This window comes from Podarcis erhardii (assembly GCF_964252035.2).
Source record: "Podarcis erhardii genome assembly, chromosome: 4".
NCBI classification, from domain to species: domain Eukaryota; kingdom Metazoa; phylum Chordata; class Lepidosauria; order Squamata; family Lacertidae; genus Podarcis; species Podarcis erhardii.
This window is the reverse complement of record NC_138508.1, coordinates 58,916,683-58,937,107: the sequence shown is the minus strand read 5'-3', so window position 1 is coordinate 58,937,107 and position 20,425 is coordinate 58,916,683. Positions and strand designations below refer to the sequence as shown.

The 20,425-nt window shown below is 38.6% G+C and overlaps 1 protein-coding gene across 3 annotated transcripts in view; it reads left to right on the top strand.

The window, feature by feature from the left end:
* The window catches only part of KDM6A (lysine demethylase 6A), a 109,760-nt gene extending 89,335 nt beyond the window's left edge, over positions 1-20,425 (top strand). For all 3 annotated transcript variants that reach the window (XM_081858569.1, XM_081858568.1, XM_081858567.1), the window contains 9 exons: positions 727-791; positions 1,709-1,783; positions 4,175-4,323; positions 8,372-8,486; positions 9,834-10,021; positions 11,337-11,478; positions 15,718-15,844; positions 17,869-18,039; positions 19,548-20,425. In XM_081858569.1, coding sequence (XP_081714695.1) covers positions 727-791; positions 1,709-1,783; positions 4,175-4,323; positions 8,372-8,486; positions 9,834-10,021; positions 11,337-11,478; positions 15,718-15,844; positions 17,869-18,039; positions 19,548-19,577 — 1,062 coding nt within the window. In that variant the 3' untranslated portion in view covers positions 19,578-20,425. The remainder of the gene's footprint in view (positions 1-726; positions 792-1,708; positions 1,784-4,174; positions 4,324-8,371; positions 8,487-9,833; positions 10,022-11,336; positions 11,479-15,717; positions 15,845-17,868; positions 18,040-19,547) is intronic.

Here is a 20,425-nt window from a genome sequence, read left to right as displayed (position 1 = left end):
CCACATTCTTCTCAATATGCCCCTGAAATGTTCTCCCCTTCTCTCCTGCAAATCACTTCCAGAACGTGGCTGGTGGCACATGTACAACTGCAGAGCTTTCTGTGGGTATTCCAGAGGGCATCCAACAGCCTGCGTGCCAGCCCGCTGGCAGGTCATATTATTGATACAGTGGCAGTTAATGCTGCTTCCACAAATCCTTCAGCCAGCTTTGGGTTTACTCTCCCATTAACTAACAGAATTCTGGAATTAGAAGCAAGAAAGAATAGTGCAAATTAGAATCAACTGTAGAAGAGTGTGCCCTACATTTAGTATTCTCTCTCTCAAGTTTTTTTAATGTTGGAATTATAGATATACTGATGCCATTGTGTTTTTATTAATTGTGTTTTTATATTTTGCTGGATGTTGCCCGGAGTGGTTGGGGCAAGCCAGTCAGATAGGATGATGATGATGATGATGATGATGATGATGATGAAAATGTGGGTGCTGCTCAGGGGATGATATTTTTATGGTTGTTCATTGAGATGATTAAAATTATCCTGTAAACTAAGCCTTTCATGAGCTGAGTGGCTTTTCTCGTGGTCAAAAGAGGAGGCAATGACTTTAGGCATCTCCCAGTAAAATCACTTTTCATAGAGGTATCAATAGCTGTTCCATACTGTACTGTTTAAGTTTACCAAATATTTGTAGAATTTGATTTTTTTAAAATGTCATGTTTGACTTTTGCAGGAGGAAAATGAGAAAAAAAGTCACCATAAGGACCATTCAGATAGTGAATCAACATCTTCTGATAAGTGAGTGGATAGAATTCAGTAGGTCCCCTTCACATGTGCTCCCAACAGCATAGGAGCTGCTTCTTAAAGCACTCTATACTCCAGAATGAGTGGGGTTGATTTCATGTGGTTTTTCCACATATTTAACGAGGTGAGAGAATGTGGTCAAGACCAATGTGATCAGCTCCACTGGTATTCACATGCATGCATCCTGCATAATGGGATTACACCACATAGAAGTAACTGGAAGCATGTGTGAATTAGGTCACAGTGTAAGGAGAAGCGATAGAGTAAGTGTATTAATATATCGGCTCTCCATCTTCAATGGAAAGAAATGTAGTCGCCTCAGACCTTAAGCTGGTGAAGAGGGTTTTCTCAGCCACATACATTTCCAGAACTACATTGATTTTTTATGTCTGGATACATATGTATTGTGTGTTTTGTATTCTTAATGTTTCCATTTCTAATCTTATATATGCATAACTCAGGAATATATTTTCTATTTTAGATTGCCCCCAGCACAGGCATGAACAAACTTGTAGCCTTGTAGAATCTGTTTTGGTTTTTTTTTACTAGAACCCCAAGATTCACCAATCAGTGAGGTGCAAACTAGTGGCAGGGTATGGTAGACAAACCCTTAGAATTAAGGAACAGGGTAACTAATAGCACATGCTCAGCCCAGTAATCTGATTTCAGTAACAAAATGGTTTCTCTTTTGAAATATTTTTTTTTAATTGAATTACCAAATTTTTACAGATTGACTTCAAATTAAATAGTTACATTGTTTCATAGCCTTTCACACAAAGATGCATTCCTAGCTCATGGTGATCACTTAGGTTTAAAATACACACAGGCTAGGAAAGTCACATTTTAAGATGCTGGTGTTTTTTTTAAAAAAGTTAACATTTATAACTATAATTAATCTATTTATTTTATAGCTCTGGGAGGAGGAAAAAAGGACCTTTTAAAACTATCAAATTTGGGACCAACATTGATCTTTCAGATGACAAAAAGTAAGTAAAGCTACACGTACATAGTCACCACAGGGGACTAAATCTTCTCAGGATACCAAACTTTGAATATTTTTTCCTGGATTGTATTATTTACTTAAATTTTACTGAGCTGCATCCCCTGAGTCAATAATATGGAGTGTTGACTGCTGTACCTTTATTTTATAAATTAGGTAAGATAATTAATAGAACAGTGCTGGATTTGATAGCATCCTTTTTTTTAAATAATTTTTATTGGGTTTTTACATTTTATAACAACAGACACACACACAAAGACAAAAACACACAGATACAATTTCATACCCTAATTTTCTTCACCCACTTTCATTGACTTCCCCCCACCCCCTCCTCTTACATCCCAGTTCCAATAATTAATTCAGCAAGTTCTTACCTAACCTCTTAAACATATTCATATTACTTTTAAAAATTTAATTCTTTTTGTTTATCTATATTCAACTTATCCAATTCTCTTATAATCATTGATTTCTTTTTTTTTTAAGGTCGATCTAACTTCCCTTCCACAAATTTTTCCCTTTATTATATTAATTATAGATCACATTGACCAAATAAACAAATCATAACATTTTATAGTTCTATTCTCTCTCCCCCCCCTGCCCCGGTTTCTGTCCCTTCCCAAACAAATGTCCAAAAAACAAACAAAAAATAGTTCTTAGCCCGGATTCCTCACGTCCGAGGCGTCTGATTCTCTGTCAGTCCCTCTCTGCCAACTATATTGGTAGTCCTCTTTGTTGGTCCTAAGACCCCGAAGGAGTTCAGTCAGAGTCACATCATATTTTCTTTCATCCAGAATGTTTAAAAGTGGTTGCTGCGAAGGATCATCTACTTTTCCATACTCAAGAGGAAAGTCCCAATCATGTTGCTTTATTCTTTTTAGTTTTAATATTCCAAGTACTCCAGGGACTTCCCTCTTCTTCTTTCTCATCTTTCGCAGATTTGTAATCCAAAGGTCTTCTTGCTCGTACTCTAACAGTGTAGATTCCTGATTTGATAGCATCCTGAATCTAGCAAGTTCTGATTATTTTAGGTAGTGTTATGAATATGGTACACCAAGCTAGATGGACACAGATATGGGAAGATGTTGAGGGTATGTGATCCAGAGCAAAGGAGACTGAACCCTTCCTGCTTCCTTTTCAGTTCGTATGTTCAGCTGTATTTTTAATCATCTACAGTTTCTGAGCAGGCTTCAGAAGCAGCCCCACATAAAATGCATTGTGGTGATCTACATGAGAGATTACCGGAACATGGATAACCTTAGTGAGGTTATCTCTGCCCAGGAGAGGGACACAGTTAACACACTAGCCTCATCCAGTGAAAGGCACGCTATGACTCTAATACCACTGGACCTTCAGTAACAAGCATCCACAGACTACATATCTGGTCCTTTTCAGGAGTGCAGGACTATCCAGAACAGGTTGAACAGCACCTTCATGGGCATATAAGCCATACTTTAAAATAATTTCTGTTTTAGCAGAATTCGGCTTCAGTTTACTAGACTATCCATTACTGATTCTGAACACTGATCTCACATGCTCACTGCCTCACCCGAGCCTAATGTAAAGAGGGGTGAGACATGGTGAGATTTAGTTCCAAAACTCTAGATTGCTGTGCTTCGTCCTGAGGTTATGGATATACAAAAGGAGTGTGAAGGTGCCTGATATGGGAAGGTTGTTCTGTGAAATTATCACTTTTCATCTCCCATGTATGTGGTGGACACTGTATTCTTTTCTTCCTTGGGGTCTACCAACATATACGTTAAGGTGTAATCTCCAAACAGCTTTCTGCTCATGAAAGGTCCAGGTGAAAGACCTTGTGCATGCTTGTGTGTCAGCATCTCAGTGTTGGAGCCATGGCTCTTGTGGAGAACTGAGTGGTGTCCAGGGTGGCATCAGCTATGAAGGCTATGGTCCTAGAGATTGATTGGATTCAACATGATTTGATTTGATAGTCGCTTTATCTTTCCCAAGGCAAGCCAAAACAACTTACAACCAAATCTTTTGTAAGGTCTGGTGCAAGTTTTGCTGGGGGCCATCCAGTACATTGGCTACCCACAGGAGTACCAAATGAATGTAGATGGAAGCAGAGCATGAGGCTCTCAGTGAAAGAAAGCAGTTGGATTTGTTAGTTCTCATAACCAGCAAACCACCATAATCATTCTGCGATCCTACACAGCCTATTGTGGCTGGGCATTGGGTTTTTGTTCATGAAAAAGGCTTAAGACAGTATAAATTAGCTATCTGATACAGCTTCCCAAAAGGGTCAATAGATTTTACTTGTGTACAAATATGAAGGGCTTTTTAGGGTAAATGTGTAAGTAATGTAATTGGTTTTTGCATCTCCAAATACCACGTGGATTAATTTGCTGTTTTACAACAGGTGGAAGCTACAGCTTCATGAACTTACAAAGCTTCCTGCTTTTGTGCGGGTGGTATCAGCAGGAAATCTCCTCAGTCATGTTGGTCATACAATCCTGGGAATGAATACAGTCCAGTTGTATATGAAGGTGCCAGGCAGCAGAACACCAGGTGAGTAATGTGGAGTGCTACATACTGACACAAAAAACCTCTTCATTTTTACCATTTCTGAATTGTTCTGTCTTCTTTTTGCAACTTTACTTTTCATTAATAATTCTGAATTATACATTTATACATCCTATTGATTCTGAAGATTTTCTTAGTAGTGCTTGCAGCTACTTTCTTAGTGGCTCTTTGACTGCAATGATGACCATATAATATTGCAATTGATTTTAGTTTCCAACAAATGTAGCATAAGATCACTAATAAAACCCAACAATTAAAAAGCTGCCTTGGATTCCTGGGGGCGGGGGGAGGTGGAGTGTAAATGAAATCAATAGTAATAAATGGATAAAAATCCATTCTTCTTGCTCTTGCTGCTCTGGCCACATGATGCAGCTCCTTAAGTTCCTGTGATGACTTCCTGTCTGCTACAGGATACTTCACTAGTTTTTCTTCCTTAGTTTCTAATGTGGGGATCACTAACACAGCACCTTCATTTGCACCCACAGGAGGAGCCCCAGACTCTGAGCTTTCCCTTCCCTTCCCTTCCGCAAGTCTCTAGTCCTTTTAGAAAGATGTTAGGAAGTAAAATGTCTGGATGCCCTTAGAAGCAATTTCTGTGAAAATGAGTTAGCCTGGCTGCTGGCTTTCTCTTTCCATTTAGTGCAATTTTCCCACGTGCATTTAATTTTCTAATAGTCTGTGGAACCTTCTAGAAACAAGGAAGCATCTTTCCTGTGGTAGGTTCATCTGAGAGCAGGTCCATCCAATAATTTTTTTCCTGCAAATACTACCACACAATAAATTCAGGTGGATGTTAAATAATCCACTCCCCAAATGGCAAATGCAGAATGTGAAAACTTTGCAAAGAGGCTTAGGCATGTCTCCTGCTGTGTAGGAAGTGATATCTAGGTGCGCATTAAGAATTCACTGCAAAGTTAACTTACTGTACAGTTGTATACATGTCTACCTCAGATGTAAGTCTCTGTGTTTCATGGGACTTACTCTCAGGTAAGTGCCGATAGTTATGCTTTATTTCTTCATCAACAGTTTATATACTGCTTAATTGCATGGCAGCCTAGGCTGTGGTATAGTGTTGGAACTGGGGTAAATAAGGTACGTTTGCCTTTAATAGCTTTTGCTTCACAGCCAGGACCAGGAGGACATAGTCAACTTCCTGTGGTAAACTTAAGATTGTTGTGGGGTGGGGGGAAGCAGTGACTGAACTCTCTCTAACATTGCACTATGCCATGACGTGTTATGTTCCCCTGCCTCTTGACAGCCATTTTGTGACTGGCAGCAATAGCACTCTATCAAAATGTGCCGGCTGGTCTAAGAAGGTTGGCACCCCCTGTTCTAATGCCTCCATGGCCTTGAGTCACTTTATATCTGCCCTTGCATCCCAACATATCCCTTCACTTGTTCTGCACCATCACCCTCAGCCATTCAAAGACCACCTGTTCCCCTCAGAATGGCTGCTGTTCCTTCCATGTTGCCTGTTATGCATGAAATTGCCTCCAATAGAATGTCTGTGATGCCACTTCTATTGCTTTCTTCAAATTCCTCCTCAAACCCCACCTTTTAAATGATGCTTTTGACACAACTCATTAGTCCCCATATCCAACTGCAGCTGAGAATAATGGCATATTCTTTCCCTATTTACCCAAGGCGCCATTCCCCTCACTTCCTTAGTTTTATGGATGTTAAGCCCCCTGAGACAGGGACCCACCACTTCATTCTTTATAAAGCGTCACGTGCATGTATGATACTATATAAAGAATAATAATAATACTTGTACACTAAACTACATCAAAGTCACTTTTGGTCACCCTGATGAATTACCTTTACAGAGAGGAGGGCAAGCAGAACTTGTAGTTGCTTCCTGATCTCTCTGTGGCTTTCAATACTAGTGGCCTTGTTATCCTCTGGGACCAACTCCATGGAGTGGTAATTGGGTACCCTGTGTTACAGTGTTTCCTTTCCCAGTTACAGGACCAAGTCCAAACAGTAGCATTGAGAGAGGGCTTTTCTGTCCTCTGGCAGTTATGCTTTGAGGTGCTGCATGGCACTGTTTTATCCCCAATGCAGTTTAATATCTATATGAAGCCACTGGGAGCAGTTAATAGGATTTTTGTGGCAAGGTGTCATTAGTACAGGCAGTGACCATTTTAGGGGCATTCAGTGTGCCATCACCAATGTGCAGGTCCTTTTGGACCTGGAAGAAGGTGGGTCGGGGGCGCTTATGCGTGCCGATGCATGCAGGGGCCAGGAATGGAACCCCCACACGAAAAGGTCGCTGCCTGTATGCTGATGATACTCAGCTCTGTTTCCCCATAACATCAGAATCGGGAGAGGCCATATAGGAAGTGCACTGGCGCCTAGACATAGTGGTGGGACTCAGCTTGAATCCTGGTACAATGGAGGCACTATATGTGAGCAGTTCCTGTGTCTTGAGAAATTTGTCAATTGCCTGCCCTGGACAGGGTTGCACTCTCTTTGAAGGGGCAGGTACACAGACTGGGTGTGCTCCTGGATTCAGTTGTGTGTCTGGATGCCCAAGGAGCCACAGTGACTAGAAGCATGTTTTTCCAGCTATGCCTGGTACAACAACTACAGCCATTACTGGACCAGGACAGCTTGACCACAGTAGTTCAGATGCAAGTGACTTGCAAGATTGGATTACTTCAGTGTACTCTATGCAGGGCTTAACCTGGAAAATACAATTAGTACAGAATACTGCAGCATAGTTGCTGACAGGATTAAGACCCTGCCAACGTATAACACCTCTGCTCTGAGATGTGCACTGGTTGCTGATTTGTTACTGGGCCAAGTTCAAGTTGTACCTATTGGTATATAAAGTGCTTAAGAGCTTGGGACCCACTTACTTGCGGGATCACCTTACCCCATATGTACCCACTTGACTGTTTTGTTCTGCAGAACTGGCCACATAATAATTGTTCTGCACTTGTAAGAAATTGGTCTTTTAGTGTGGTGGCAGCACCTACACTTCGGAACTCTCTGCCTATTGACACCAGGCAGGCAGCTTCTCTGTAGTCCTTTTGGGGCCTTCTTAAAACATTTTTCTTTAGGCAAGCCCATCCAGGCATGTCAGTGTAGACATGTTTTAATCTTTTCTTAGTGTACTTTAAAATGTTTTGATGTGTTTTTAACTTTTTTTGTTGATTATTTTAATACTTGTATAAACCGCTTAGAGGTTTTATTACAATCAAGTGGTATATAAATTTTCTAAAGTAAATAAAATATAAATTCAGAGCTGCATTTTAAATCCCAAAGCTTGCTTGGAACACGTGTGTCTCAGAACATTATCTGATAAATAGCAAGGAGTATGTAATTGTCTCAATCCTCCTTACATTTGTAAAATGAATTGGTAATGGTTGCACATTACTGCAGCTTTCATCAGAAGTTAACTATGCATCAAAGTTCCTACAATATTTTTTTGAAATATCCTCCTTCCAACTCTAAATTCTATGATTCGTATCCATTATTATATAACCTATAACTTGCTGAAATAATTAAAGTTTTAAAAGTACTAGAATCTGACAGCCCTGATTTCAGGCAGTTTTGAACATCCCATTTTTCACCTGGATGCTTAAGTGCATTGTGGCAGCTCAACTTCTGGTTTTCCTGCATGAGAAACATCTATCTAGCTTCTGATTAGGTTTTTGACTGCAACTGTCTTCAATTAGATATTTAAATTTATAATTGATGTATGTTAGATGTCTTCAATATCAGATATGAAATGTGGGGTATTAATTTGTAAATATAGTAAGTTTAATTGATGGAATAGTACCAGTCCTAGTCTGTTGCAGAACAGTAACCCAAAAATGTTACAACACCTTAAGAAGAGATAAAATCATATTCTGGTACATGAAATAATATATTGCTTATGAAATCATATGCCGCAATGAATTTGTTAATCTTTAAGGTACCACAGGACTCTTATCATTTTTGTTTGCATGTTATGCTCCATATTTTTATAGTGCCCTGCAAACATCAATCATCACTATTATTGTTTTTTTTTTCTTATTAATTTCAGGTCATCAAGAAAATAACAACTTTTGCTCAGTCAATATAAATATAGGTCCAGGTGACTGTGAATGGTTTGTTGTTCCAGAAAATTATTGGGGCGTCATGAATGACTTCTGTGAAAAGTACGTTCAGTATTTTCCATCGCCATATGCTGTGCTTCCAATTATTTCACAATCCACTCTGTCTCTAAACAGTGCTATTTGTGATGCTTATTTGGGAGGATATATTACTTTGGTTTGTCCTAGTACAGGGGTTGTCATTGTGGTGTCTTTGGACACCAGTGTGCCCACCAGTATTTCCTATGGTGTCTGCAAAAAGGCTCGGCAAATATCCTCTCAAAAATCCACAACACACAAAAGACTGTTTGCAGTGGCTCAGCTTCTTCTATGCTGCACATGCCCCCTTAAACATGCACACATTCCATTGGCTGCCCACCCTTCCTTCCATTCTAAACAGAAGCGGAGGTACAAAAAGCTTCTCTCTGTGAACAAGCATGCAATGGTTTCCCCTCATTGATGGTTTTTTTTGCAGGGAGGGGGCAAACCTGGACTTTTGTGTGGTCCTGACTCTTTTTTTCCCCCTTTTGGATGTGGTAGCCATTATAGCATGTTCTCATGGAGACCATTTTGCTTTATACCACGCCCCACACCTTTCAGCCACTTTGTGCTTGGCACCCACAGCACTTTTTAACAATTCTAAATATGCACACTGGCCCAAATACGTTAGCAACTCTTGTCCTAATATATTACTTTTTCATCTCTCTCTTCTGCCACCTTCTATATGTTGTGGTGTAACAGCAATATTGATGTGGAAATGTAGATATGCATTGTTGCAGCTAGAATCTAAAGAACCGCTGCAAGTTCCAACCCATCATCCCCAGCCAGCAGGACCAATAGTCGGGGACGATGGGAGTTGTCATCTAACAACATCTGGATGACAAGTTTCCCATCCCTGGGCTAGCCCGAGAGCTTTTGGGCTTGTGTTTCTTCAAGAGGGGTTTTTCCATCTGCATGGCAAACTTTTAGATAGAAAGGGTTATATGTGATTTGGTAAGAGGGTCTGCTGTTCAAAGAAAAAGATAATAAACTCCTATCCCCTGGACATCCCTAAAACTAGCAGTTGTGAATAAGCCCAGTGATGGTAGCAGATATTCTGTCACAACTAAAGTGGGTATTACTGAAGCTGTATTCCCTGGAAGCAGCAATGTGCTTTTAAAAAAATAGTACTTAGTGCAATAAATCCCCTAATTTAGTTAGTAAGTTCTGCAAACATCAGGATGTAGCAGTTCACTTTGGCTTGGAGGTGTTCACTAAAGTGAAAGTTTCCTGTTTGAGCAAACTTACCTCTTAAGATTATTTATAATAATCTTTTGTCCTTTTATTGTGTACATCATTTTGGATTGACATGTTTTTGATGTATATAGAATATTTCTGTTGATAAATATTTACATTCATCTTTTCCTGTTTCAGAAACAATATGAATTTTCTTTTGGGCTCTTGGTGGCCTAATTTGGAAGATTTGTATGAAGCCAATGTCCCAGTATATAGATTTATTCAGAGACCTGGAGATTTGGTGTGGATAAATGCTGGGACGGTACATTGGGTTCAAGCTATTGGCTGGTGTAACAATATTGCCTGGAATGTTGGCCCTCTTACAGGTATGATGATGTGTTTTTACAGTTACACAAATACTTCATAAAAGCACTGACACAGCTTTCAACAGACCACCCACATTTTTCAAAATAAGAAGCCCTTAGACTGTGATTTTGCAGAGGGCATGAACTAGAATAATGCATATGACAATTCCAGATCCTAAAATTCATTCTGAAAAAAATCCAGAGGAAATACAGACTTTTCTGAGATCAGCTCTCCAGCGTAATTTTACATCAAAAGTAACTGTTTGTAACAGAACAAATTTGGATTAATTTATTTATAGTCAAATATATATATAGGATTCTGTGGATGGAATAACATGAGATGATTTGTCCGCATTTAGATAATATTTCAATTTAATAGGACTAGTAAGAATAAGCTTTCTGCCTGTGTAACCCCTTTGCTCCCCCTTCATGGCAGGAACAGTCCAGGAAGTTGTCAGTTAACTATAGTGTCTCATTTTGTCTGAACCAGGAAGCTGCTTACCAGCTTTGGAACAAGCTAGGGAATTCCTCCATGGTTTGAAGTTGGCTTGATATCCTGTCTTTTTCCAAAACTGGTAACCACAATTGCCCAGACGAAACAGGAAACTATCGTTGATTAGAGGCTTCCAGGTTTAATCACACCCTGTACAAAGGGAGGAACAAACAGGCTGCATGTGTGAAGAAAGGACTCATTCATTTTTCTGCTTATTAAGACCTGGTAGGATTGTATGAAGTAGCAAAGTCAGATGTCATATTCCCTCTTTGTGAATATGCTGTGTGCACACATGCCTTCTCCCTTTACACATTGCCATCCATCATCCATCCTGATTCCTCAGACCATGGCTTGCTGTGATGTTCGAAGTGGCAAAAGCTCTTCTTGCAGACCAATACTGAAAGCCTAGGTTGATGAGGTTTGCTGTTTTGGATACCAGAGGAGGAGGATAGATGTACGGCTTTTTCTAATCCCCCAAATCATAGTTTGGAGAATGTGATATCTGAATGAAGCCACAAATTGTCAATATCTGAGGCAATTAAAAACATTTTTTGTTCTGCAGGAATATGATTTCTTTACAAAAGGCTACACTTAAGAGACAAGGAAATTTCAGTTTGGTTCTTTTATCTGTTGCTAAAGAAAGAACTGCCATTATCATATTTCTCCCCTGTTTTCTATTTCGGTGTGGCATACACAAAAAGTCTACCAAAATCATTTATTTTGGAAACTGCTCAGAGGTTTTGAATTTGACTGTATATATATTTTTTCTTAACTGAGAATGACTACAGTGGTATTTTCGTATCTAATTGGTACCCTTACTTTTCTCTCTTTGTTTTATTGCAGCCTGTCAATATAAATTGGCTGTAGAACGGTACGAGTGGAATAAATTGCAGAGTGTGAAGTCAATAGTACCTATGGTTCATCTTTCTTGGAACATAGCACGGAATATCAAAGTCTCAGATCCAAAGCTTTTTGAAATGATCAAGTATGTACATTTTAAATCACTATGCTTGTTAATTCAGAGTGTGGTAGTCAACTAACTTTTACTTGAAGTACACCCATTGAAATTAATGACGTTGACTACTTTAGGTCTATTAATTTTAATTAGTCTACTCTAAGTAAATGTTAGTTGAATTCAACACAGAGTTATTACTTTAATTTACTGATTGATACAAAGGTACAAAGAACAGAGTTCTTGGTGAAGCAAACTAGCTATATCCAATGGATAGATATATTTTTTTAAAAATGGCATGACCCAGTGGTGGAAAATGTGCTGTAAGTTGCAGGCCCTGAGTCTTCACCTGATCACTTGGAGGCTATTTCTGAGCATTAGTTTGATAAGACAACATGTTAATGATAACTCTGCCTTTGCTGCTAAATTAAATATATGTTTTGTTTTTTAAATATTAAGCATCTTTCTGAATGAATAATGCAACCAAAGTACAACTTGCAATAAAATGTTAAATAAACATGACACCCATCATTCCCACCATTTTACATACATTTCGGTTGTAAACAAACCCCACAGTTGCTTTTATATAAAAAGGTGACACATCCACACCAGTAGCAAAAACCCCCGAAAAAAACCAACGAACAAACAAAAGTGTTCTGGCCAACAGCAAGCATACTACACTCTAGTGGCTGTGAGCAGCATTGCAGTGTAGAAACACCTACTAAACCGACACCAGTTTTCCCTTTAAGCTGAAAGACTAGAAACTACTGCAGTCTCCCCACCCCCTTTGGCTTTCACTGTTCTGATTTTATGTTCTGTATGTGAATAGCTGTAAGAAAAATCCTCTGGGTCTGTAAGTCAGATGTAAGTTGGGATGGCCATTCGCAGGGGCAGGGTGTCTAATATTTTCTTTGGCTTCTAACTAAAAGCAGTAGGTGCTCTCTTCTCTGGCGTAAGAGTTAAATTCCCAGTAGGTTTGTAGAATGCGTGGTACTGTTTTCTCCACTCTTTCCAAACTGTCCTGGCTATAGAGCTTGGTGAAAGGTGGTGAAGTTTCTGCTGATCCTCCTCAGGTGACAGACTGGTGCGGATGCTTTTCATTCCTTCTCTGTCCCCTCCTTACATGAAGGCATCTCTCTCCCTCCGTCTCTCTCTCTCTCTCTCTCCCCCCCCCCCATGTTATGTTGAGAATTAGAAGAAAGGAATATAAAGGGGGAGAAAGTTACCAGTTAAATTGCCAAAAACGAGAGAGAGAGATAGAGAGATTTCAGTGTACAACTCAATAAAATTGCCTATCCATAATATAGCATACTGTGTTCACATTTTCAGGATATTATTGAATAAATTAAATATGACTCAAAACATGTTTTCATGTAGTTATCAGCAATGACATTGGTGCAGTAAAAAAAAAAAGTTGCATTTGGAAGACAACTTAAGCATTCTAAAAGAGCCTATAATTAAAATGCAACCTAACATTATTCTAAAAGAAATAAAAAGGAGACAGAGCAGATAATGGGGTAGCGTTCAAAGAGGGAGGAACCTGAAGTTTGGAAGAAACCAAGTGCAGTTCAAAAAAGGCAAGCTGGAAATAAAAGCTAACAACAGAAGTGTCAGGAAAAGTAAAGTGGCCTCTTATAAGTACACAACACCAAAAGGTGGTTCTAGGAAGATCATTCTAGTAAATATTTCATGCAGCAATTGGGATCCAATGTTAAAAAGATTATAACAGGTAGTTAGGGGTTCTGTAGGTTATTTGGAAGGCTTCTGGAGGGAGAATAGGATTGAGGGTGAAGCAGGATCCTAAACAGCCACTCAATCTGCTTTGTTATGGCCTTTCTCCAACATTCTTTGACTGGCATGGATTTCTCTTGATCAAATGTGTGTATAATCAGGCATGTATCACTTAACCAAATAGATGGGGCACACAAATATTAATTCAGCCTACTGTACATTATTGGTAGTCAGAGCAAATACCAGAGCATATCAGTTGCCAGAACCCAGTAAGCCATTAACTACACTGTTCTTTTAATCTGAAACAAAGATTTGTAACTTTCCAAGTTCCCCAACAGTCAGGACAGACAAGCAGACCTTGAGGTCAAGGGTTGGTAATTTCCCATCACAAATTATTGTATCTCATAGAATCTTCTGTCATTAAACATTGAGGAACTCAACTAAGTAGCTCTCATCTGTGCTGAGCATAAATTCTTCACTGTTGTAATACTTTGGGCATCAGAGAAATAGATGGGGGCAGAACAGAATGAACAATAGAGAGAAGAACAGGAAATGATTGCACTGAAATAAAGACATGAGCAATAATTCTCCATTTCTGCCTCAAGAGAAAGATATGTTAGCTGATGGTGTTGACCTTTCTTAGCTGTAATTTCCAATCACATTTGCCTGCTCCCTGGCCCCATCAGCCTGTATTATAAATTGTTTTTGTGTCATACAGGAGTGGTTGGGTTTCAGGTGCTTTTTGTTAAGATTTTTCTTTTTTAATTGAGTCTATAGAATGAAAGTAACTTTTGACAAATTATAAAAAAGGGGGGAACTTGGGGTGATATTTCTGTTAAGTAGAATGTGCAGAAACACAACACTAAGAGGGCATACATTTTTAGATATTGAATAATAGCTCAAAGGTAGTCACATTAAATATTGTCAAGGGATTAATAAGTATCAAACTGAGATTAGTATATTGAAAATACTGTTGATTAGATGCTATTGTGTCATACAATTAAAGCCCTATTCTTTTCTAACGACTGATTTTTTTCCTCTTTTGTCAGCAATGATTTGAAATATGATTGGTGGGAGGGAGAGAATTTGAGTTGAGATGGAGCCCAGCATTATTTGAATCATAGAGCTGTAGTGTTGGAAGGGACCCTGAGGGTCATCTTGGACAGCCCCTTGCAATGCAGGGATATAATACCATTTATCACTGATATTCCATTGGCAGTTAAACTTTTAAAAAGTTTTCAGTAATGGTTCAGTTTGACCTAGGGAAGATTAAAACACAAACACTTTGAAAAGCCTTGCCAATGTGAAGAGAGCCCTGATTCTGTTTATGCCATCTTAGTTTAATACACCCTCCATTGGAAAACCAGTCATGCTTTCTTGCTAACCCCTTCATCACTTAACTGCTGGAGAGGGGGCAGAGCTCTCTTACTTCTCTCATTAGAGTGCCTTTAGGCTCTGGAGTCCGTGGCTCCCATACTTTTCCAGGGCTTCTGAGTCAAATAACAATTGAGCGTAGGGGCCCTGGAGAACTATGTTTCCAAGGGTTCTTTGCACCCAATATACTGCTGGTGGTGTTTTCTTATTGGCACGCTAAAAGACTGATGGAGACAGAAAGAGGCCTTGAAGATGCCCCCATCCCACTGTTAGCGGCGGGGGGATTTTGGGGGAGAATTGATAGGGATTTTTTAAATTATTTTTTTTGCAGTCTTCTTGCACGTACTCATAAGACTTGTGGTACTTTGAACACTTTTGAGGAAAGTGCAAAAACTAAGTCTAAAACAAGTAAGAGACAGAAGGAACTTTACATATCTTTAGCTGTCAAGTAAACACGCTTCACTTAATTATATTGCACCATAACCACATCAAATGGGAAAGATACCTAGGCCAAGTTATTATAAACACCAATTTTAAGATTATCCATCGATTGCAGAGGACATCCCCCCAAAATCAACATAATTTATAAATGAATATTTGGTTGTTAGAAATGCACACTGTCAGATTGTATATTTATCTTGAAGTTCATATTTACTGGCTTCAAGTCCTACAAATAGTTATACAAATAACAAAGAATGGTGTGAGATTTGATGCATTAAGATTGCTGCAAAATAATATAATGAAGGTGCCTTTAAAAAATTGTATGTTTGATAGTTCATTTTTTGTTAGTTGTGAGGACAATACTCAGTATTGTGGGATAGCCACTATTTCTAACATTAGTTATTTAAGGGGTTGGAAATAGCATGAATAGACAAACTAACAAATATGGTTTGTAGGGGGAAATTATGTGTATTAATTCTTTTTTCTAAATGACATCCTTTTATGTATTTTATGTATTATTTTGAACAGTAAATATGTGTGTATTTTAACAATAAAAATGGGGAAAAAATCTGTGATGCCACTGGTGTACTCCTATATCCCACAGGAGAGGCAGTCGTTTGGCCTTTCATAGTAGCAAAGTTTTAAAAACAATAAAATTCTAACAACAAATTCATAAAACGGTGTTAAAATTAATAATCATTTGAATTATTCTAATATCTGTTGCAGGTATTGCCTGTTGAGAACTCTCAAGCAGTGTCAAACTTTGAGGGAAGCTCTAATTGCTGCAGGAAAGGAGATTGTTTGGCATGAGAGAACAAAGGAAGAACCAGCTCATTACTGTAGCATATGTGAGGTTAGTAAATATGTATGTGCTGTGGGTTAATATTTGCTTACAGTTTTAAAATCTGATTTCTGACTGATTTCTCTTAGACCTTTCCCCAGTTGTTTGCACTTCAGTGGTAAAGTATCCCACTCCTCTTCTTCTGTGAATGGCATCTTTAGCTCATTTGAATCAGTCAAAACCATTCCGCAGACGAGTCATGCAGCTGATACTGGGAAACACTAAAAATCTTTCTCCTTTAGAGATGCAGTCCCAGAACTGCAAGTGCGTTGTGGATCACTTGCACAGCAAGGGAAGCTAAGGGATGGATAGTGGCTAGCAGAAAGTTTTAGACACTGCAAGTTCTTGGTTTGAAGGAGGAGAATGCCAGATTAGAACATGTCTCTAGTTTCCCTCATCACAGAGATAGTAAGAAGGTGTATACTTGCTGTGGAAGAAATAATCACACTCTGAATTTCTGGGCAATTGACACTTCTTGGATGTCTTCTGGCTCCAGAAGCAAAGGTGTGGCTGCATGTGTATATAACTGGGTTTTATTCAGACTAAGTTAGTTGAACTTTGATTTTGATGGAACACAAGTCAAGTCATGGCTAACTTGCCTCATTGATTTCAGAAGGAATTGAGGCAACTAACAGGTCTAGTTTGATATAATGCTAAATCCTAATTTGCTTAAGAAACTGGCCTGGTTCACCCAACTCTAAGAAACATGCAGGATCCTGTCATTCCTCCCTGGTTCTTTTTATTCCTACACTAAGCTTAGCTTGTCTTTCAAACCTGTAGCCATGGCTTAAACATGAGCCCAACTTGTGGTTAGTGAATAGAAAGCTTAACCACGAGCCTAGGTTCAGGCTACATGTTAAGCCAACACTTGGTTTAGCTCATTGTGGTGCAGGAGCAAAAATGACCAAGGAGGAGCTAAGCAACTGTGACCCCACACATTTGCACAGTCTCAGTAAGCCATAGTTCACCTTACACTGTCATGTGAACCAGGCCAATGATTTAACCACAAGTTTTCCCACAGATGATCAAACAAACCATGGGTTATTTGTCCAGAATTTGATTTTCCTTCCAGCTAATCCCAAATTGCATATTGCTTAGTGAGCACATGAGGTGAAGTAATCAAACAAACCATAGTTAAGGAAAGGTGCTAGGTTTACATGTAATGCCTAGACATAGTTAAAGGAAAGGCTTTCAAAGCATGGCTTCAGATTGTGGTTTGTTGGCAGTAGGCAAACCAGAGGTAGGTAAGCTGCTAGGCAGGGTTCAAATGATTTTTTTAAACCCTGTTTAAAAAATTTTTTAAAACTGTTTAATAAAACATAGTTTAAGAAACCAAGGCTCATTATGTGAAAACCAAGTCCCTGTCTTGATCTACTCTATTGATTTATTTGGTCTGGCTTTACTTTATCCATAGTAGTACTAGTGGTGTTTGTTTTTTACATAGGTCTATTTCAAGTTACCGGACTAGTGGCATCTCCCTTTAAGAGAAGAGACAGTCCTTTAATTTCCTGACCTGCCTTATACTCTACTATTGCTCTTTGTGCCTTCAGTATCAAAGATCTTTAGACTGATCTGTGAGGGTTTCTTCACCTCCAATACAAAGTGTAATATGGGTTTTATTATGTGAAGGCTATCAGTAGAATTTATTCTTCTGAAATATGCTGGGTCTTGATAGCAAGATGTTCTTACTTTCCATTGTACAATACATTATCAATGGCCAAATATTTATACAGGCTTTGAAAACTTAGAACTTGCTCCACACATAAAATAGCATGTCATTTCATGGCTGGGAGCAGCCCATAAGCTCGACTTTGGATGGACTCTGGCTACTAGATTTCAAAAGAGCTATGCTGTTTCATTCAGAATTACCTCCTTAATTTCCTGCTGCCACTACCCAGCCAATTCTCAACTGTTTTTGCCATTCTAGCTCAGTTGCCTATATAATATATGCCATGCCAAATTAAGTCCAGGTCTAGCTCTGCTGTCACATTCATATTCTGCTACAGCTTAGTTTTGCTTGCTTTTTGTATCCACAGGTGGAAGTCTTCAATTTGCTTTTTGTCACAAATGAGAGTAATTGTCGAAAAACCTATGTCGTACATTGCCTAGACTGTGCACGAAAGATATGTGGGAATCTGGAAAACTTTGTGGTGCTAGAACAGTACAAAATGGAGGATCTGATGCAAATCTATGACCAATTTACATTAGTAAGTAAAACTGTATTTGTGAGTCAGTACTTTATTAATATATGCCAACAGTTTGAACATACTGGTTGTGCTATTCTTGTGTAACTATATGTTCTACTTGCTACAAGAAAAAAACTTGTGCCATTTAGGCAATCACTTACTGTATATAATATAATTAGAACTTCAGGAGAATCCTGGGTTATGTTAATTTATTTCATTGATTTACTACTAAGCAAAATCTTGGGAGCAACTATATTGCATTAATTTTGCTAGAATATCAGATGTAAAGCATGTGGAATCCTTCATTTGCAACTGATGAGGTACCAGAATAAGCAAATATGTATTATTTATTTATTAATAAAAATATGTATGTACTGCTATATCACAAAAAATATCAAAGCAGTTTACAGCATTAAAAAGATAAAAAACCATACAATAAAAACACAAACAAATTAGAAACAATTTAAAAGCAAAACACTTAAAAACAAGTGTCAATAAACCATTGTTGAGGATATACTCTTAATTGCCTGCATAGGCCTGGTGGAATAAATAAGATTTCAAGTTGGCATGAAAGGTGCCTGCTGGATCTCTATTGGCTGAGGATGTCGCAGGACTGGGCCAGTGACACTAAAGTCTGTTTCTCTTTGTTGTCAAATGAGCCTCACCAACTCAGGGGATACCCAGCGATGCTCTAGCAGATGATCTTGGTGACTGAGCTGGGATTCAAAGGTTCAGGTTATCCCTGAGCTACCCTGGCCCTAAGTTGTAAATTAATGTAAGAACCTTGAACTGAAAAAAGGCCTCAGCACTCACCCTGACGACACTGGTTCAGGGACATGGATTGAAGAAGTGTATTTGTTATTGGGAAGGAATAATTTTTAACCTGTTCACTTAGAGTTCCTAAGTTGGAATGTCTGGTGTTGGGAAGGGAAAGCATATGGGCATTGGAGACAGGTTGGAAGTTGCTTACTGACCTTACTTTGGCATGGATTGGGTTGGAAGAAAACACTAAAATGAAAACAAGGACTCCAGTGCTACTTCTAGCTGGATGGGCTTGAATCATATATCATTCCTCTGTTCATGTCAGGGTGGGGGCCACTGTAGCCCAATGTACTTTTCCAACCTATCCAAAAAGTTAGCCAACCCCAAGAGCAGATATTCATGGACTGTAGAGGGAAGGAGAGATGGGAAAGGCATATTCTACGAATGCTCTTCTCATTCACTGAAAGTTTAGGTCCAAACCATTGTGTGATGGTGAGAATTTGCAGAATGCGTGCCTTCGAGGGAGCTAAACAATAAGGGTAAACTGAAGCTTGTCAATAAAACTTGGAAACCCATCGAATAAGGGGAGTCTTAAGCAATCTTCTGTGTGAAATGTTCAGAAAATAGTATTGCAGCATCCAGATACATAAAGAAGCAAACTATGAGCCAGTGCACTTCCATTCTAGACTGAACAGTAACGCTTTCTAAAAACAGGTTCAGTAAATACAACTTTTTTAAAGGTAATGTATTGTGTTATCTCTTTTCAGGCACCTCCATTGCCATCATCTTCATCTTGACATTTTTCCAAGGACATTTACATAAAAACTTTTCTGATATTCAGGAAGTGACCCAGTTCTGCACCACTGATTTTTGTAGCGATCCCATAAGGCTGCTGGCTGAAAGCTGTGTCTATGCAACCTTCCAAGTGCGGAGTGTCAACCAACTGGACAGGAGAGAGCACAGCTCCTATTCCAGAATTTGAAATATAGAAAGCTCATTCAGCTGATTTTTTAAAAAAGAAAATTCCACGTTTTGTATATATCTGACAAAACTGGCAACATTATACAGACTACTGACTTGAAGACCACCTCTTTTGTATTTCTCTGTTTCTGGGCTGATGAATTGGTTTCATCTATTTTTCCTCCCTTCAGAGTTTTCTCTTGGAAAGTACTAGCATAGCTGGTCATTTCTTTGTAAGGTAGTTAGAATTTTAAGTCTTTCTTTGGGCTACACTTTTTTTTTTAATGTGAAAGGTTAGGTGATACTCTTTTTTTTTTTTTTACTGCTTTTATGTTATTCTGTCTTGTTTTGAAACCATGATGGTTACTTTTTGTTTCCTAAATGAAATTTAAAAAAATTAACAGCCAAGTCACAAAGATAAATGGGTTGCACATAGACTAAAGAATAAACTTCAGATTTGTGATTTTGTTTCTAATCTTGATGTAAATTTACACTATTTATAAATACATATTTATTGCTTGAAAATATTTGTGAATGGAATGCTGTTATTTTTTCCAGATTACCTGCCATTGAAATTTTAAGGAGTTCTGTAATTTCAAACACTACTCCTATTACATTTTCTATATGTACATAAAACTGCTTAGCATTGTACAGAAACTTTTATTAAAATTGTTTAATGTTTAAA